We start from the raw sequence: 2,711 nt of genomic DNA, 5'->3' as shown, positions 1-2,711 counted from the left end.
AGAAGCGGCGGGCGAGGCCCGGAGCCCGCGAGTTCGGGGTCCGGTTCGAGTCTTACCATGATGAGGGCGGTGGTGGGGCGCAGCCCGCGCTCCGGCTCACTGGGGATAGGGCTTTGGGGGGGAGAGGTCCAAGCAAGGGGAGCACCGGCCGCTCGGGACCTGCTGCCCCCCTGACAGGAGCGGCCGCCGCTTCGCCTCTAGCCAAGATGGCGGCCCGGAGCCACGTCTCCAACCGGAAGCCGCGCGGGTCAAAGGGCGGAGGGCGGGGCCTGCAGGCTGGTTAGCTGGACTACCCGGACGCCGCCGCCGCCGCCGCCGCCGCCGCGGTACCCGGGCCCGCAGGCCCCGAGCGCTGCAGCCTCCCGCCGCGGGCCTGCCCTGGATCCTGGTCCTGGGTGTCGCCTCTTACAGTGCACGAGGCCATTAAAATAACATGCAAAAAAACCCAAAACCAAAACAACATCTATTGTGCACATCAGGGACTAGTATCCAGAATATATAAAGAACTCTTAGGACTGTAAAGATGAACACAATGTAAAAAATGGATATAGGATGTGAACAGACATTTCTCCCAAGAAAAGCTACAAATGGCTAATTAGCTTAAAAAAGTTTAACATCTCTATATCATTTAGAAAATTCAAATCACCTCTGTACATCACTTGCTTTTTTCCCCCTGCCAGTCCTGGGTCTTGAACTCAGGGCCTGGGCACTGTCCCTGAGCTTCTTTTGCTCAAGTCTAGCACTCTACCACTTGAGCCACAGAGCCGCCGTTCCTGGCTTTTTCTGTGTATGTGGTACTGAAGAATTGAAGCCAGGGTTCCATGCATGTTAGGCAAGCACTCTACCACTAAGCCACATTCCCAGCGCTGTACATCACCTTTATAATAATTAAAAATGCAAATCAAAACACAGTGAGATATACAACCTCACACCACTAGGATAGCTCTAATAAATTTTGGCAAGGATGTGAAGAAATTGAAACCCTAATATGTCACTAGTAGGATTGTAAAATAGTGTGACTGCTTTCATGATAGAGTTCCAAACATAAAGAGTTTGGGAAAGGCTTCCACAGTTCCTCAAAAAGTTAAAGTTCCTAGATCACTCAGAAAATTCCTATGGTAGGCACATATCTAACATTACTAAAAACATATACCAACACAAAAATGTTTGGTTATAGCAGCATTATTTGTAATAGCTAATAAGTGAAAACAATCCAAACAAATCAACTATCAACAGATGGATGGACAAAGAAAATATAACATAGTCATGAAATTAAGTATTATTTAGCCATAGAAAGTAATAAAGACTCTTTCCCTTTCCTGGTTGCCATTAGATAAGCAGCTATGCTCCATCACAAACCTCTTTACACATTCCCACATTCCCAGCCCCAACACTGAAATCTTAGAAGCTGTGAAATGAAATTAATTATCCTCCTCTTTAAAAAAAAAATGAAAGAAGACTGGGAATGGTGCCTCTAACCTGTAATCCTAGCCACTCAGGAGTCTAAGATCAAGAGGATCAAGGAAGGTTCAAAACCAGGCTGGGGTGGCTGGGAAGGTGGCTCAGTGGTAGAGCGCTTGCCTTGCATGCCTGAGGCCCTGGGTTCGATTCCTCAGCACCACGTAAGCAAAAAGAAAAAAGCCGGAAGTGGTGCTGTAGCTCAAGTGGTAGAGCGCTAGCCTTGAGCTGAAGAGCTGAGGGACAGCGCCCAGGCCCAGAGTTTAGGCCCTATGACCGGACCCCCCCCCCAAAAAAAAAGAAGAAAAAAAGTTTACCAAATGAATAAAGAGCTGCAGAGGTTTAAGGTATAAGCTCAGCAACAGAGAACTTGTTTAGCATGCACAAGTCACATTCTATCCCAAGTGCATACACACCCTCTCCCCCAAAATAAGGAGCTACAGTAATAGGGCACTGGGCACTGTGAAGAGCCCACAAGTGATCATCACCAGCAGCTCTGGAAGAAAAATTACTTCAAAAAAATTACACAAAGTAACATAATAAAAAAAGGAGCAGTTTTATAGAATGACTTACCACTCTTGAAAAGAGCCTAAGTGTCTCCAAATCTTCTAAAATGTTGCTGTTTTTGGTAGTGATCAGTACCATGTACAATTTTTCCATAGGCTGGTAGACATATCTTACACTCTCTGTTTCAACAAATGTATGTTGTTTTCCAGTGTTCATGAGTTTTGGGAAAGCTGCTAATAAACCCTCAATCCGAGTTCTGGTCATCTCCACAAACTGTCGAGAAACAATAGCTTTTCCTGCTTTTGTGCAGACTGCTGCTGCCAAGAGCACCTGCCAGGAACAAAGGTATAAATAAGTGCTAATTACTTCTTCACATCTGTTTTCTCTTCTCAGAAGATCTTCCACAGAGAGAAACTTATTCAGTGATATGTTAGCATACTTTTACTCTAGTTCATTGATTACAGTATGAATGAAATTCATAAAAAGAAGTTAAAGTAGAGGAAAATAAAGCCACTATTCCATTATATACCTATGGAAAAACTTTAAATTTGGAGCTAGTTGTTTATGACTGTAAGCTGAGATCTAAGATTCAAACTCAAAACCAGCCTGGGGAGCCAAGAGCCAGTGGCCCACACCTGTAATCCTACTCAGGAGGCTGGGATCTGAGGACCGCGGTTCAAAGCCAGTCTGGGCAAGAAAGGCCGTGAGACTCTTATCTCCAATTCACCACAGAAAACTGGAAGTGG

At 45.5% G+C, this 2,711-nt stretch overlaps 1 protein-coding gene across 1 annotated transcript in view; it reads right to left on the bottom strand.

Moving 5' to 3' along the window:
• Arcn1 (archain 1) overlaps window positions 1-241 on the bottom strand; it is a 24,899-nt gene extending 24,658 nt beyond the window's left edge. Inside the window, exon 1 of the mRNA XM_013009711.1 lies at window positions 57-241. Within this exon, the coding sequence (XP_012865165.1) occupies window positions 57-59 (3 nt within the window). The 5' untranslated portion in view covers window positions 60-241. The remainder of the gene's footprint in view (window positions 1-56) is intronic.
• Window positions 242-2,711: the final 2,470 nt, after the last annotated feature.

The sequence above is a fragment of the Dipodomys ordii genome, unplaced genomic scaffold (assembly GCF_000151885.1).
Source record: "Dipodomys ordii isolate 6190 unplaced genomic scaffold, Dord_2.0 Scaffold10, whole genome shotgun sequence".
NCBI classification, from domain to species: domain Eukaryota; kingdom Metazoa; phylum Chordata; class Mammalia; order Rodentia; family Heteromyidae; genus Dipodomys; species Dipodomys ordii.
The sequence above is the reverse complement of the archived record's forward strand: the minus strand, read 5'-3'. Positions and strand labels throughout refer to the sequence as shown.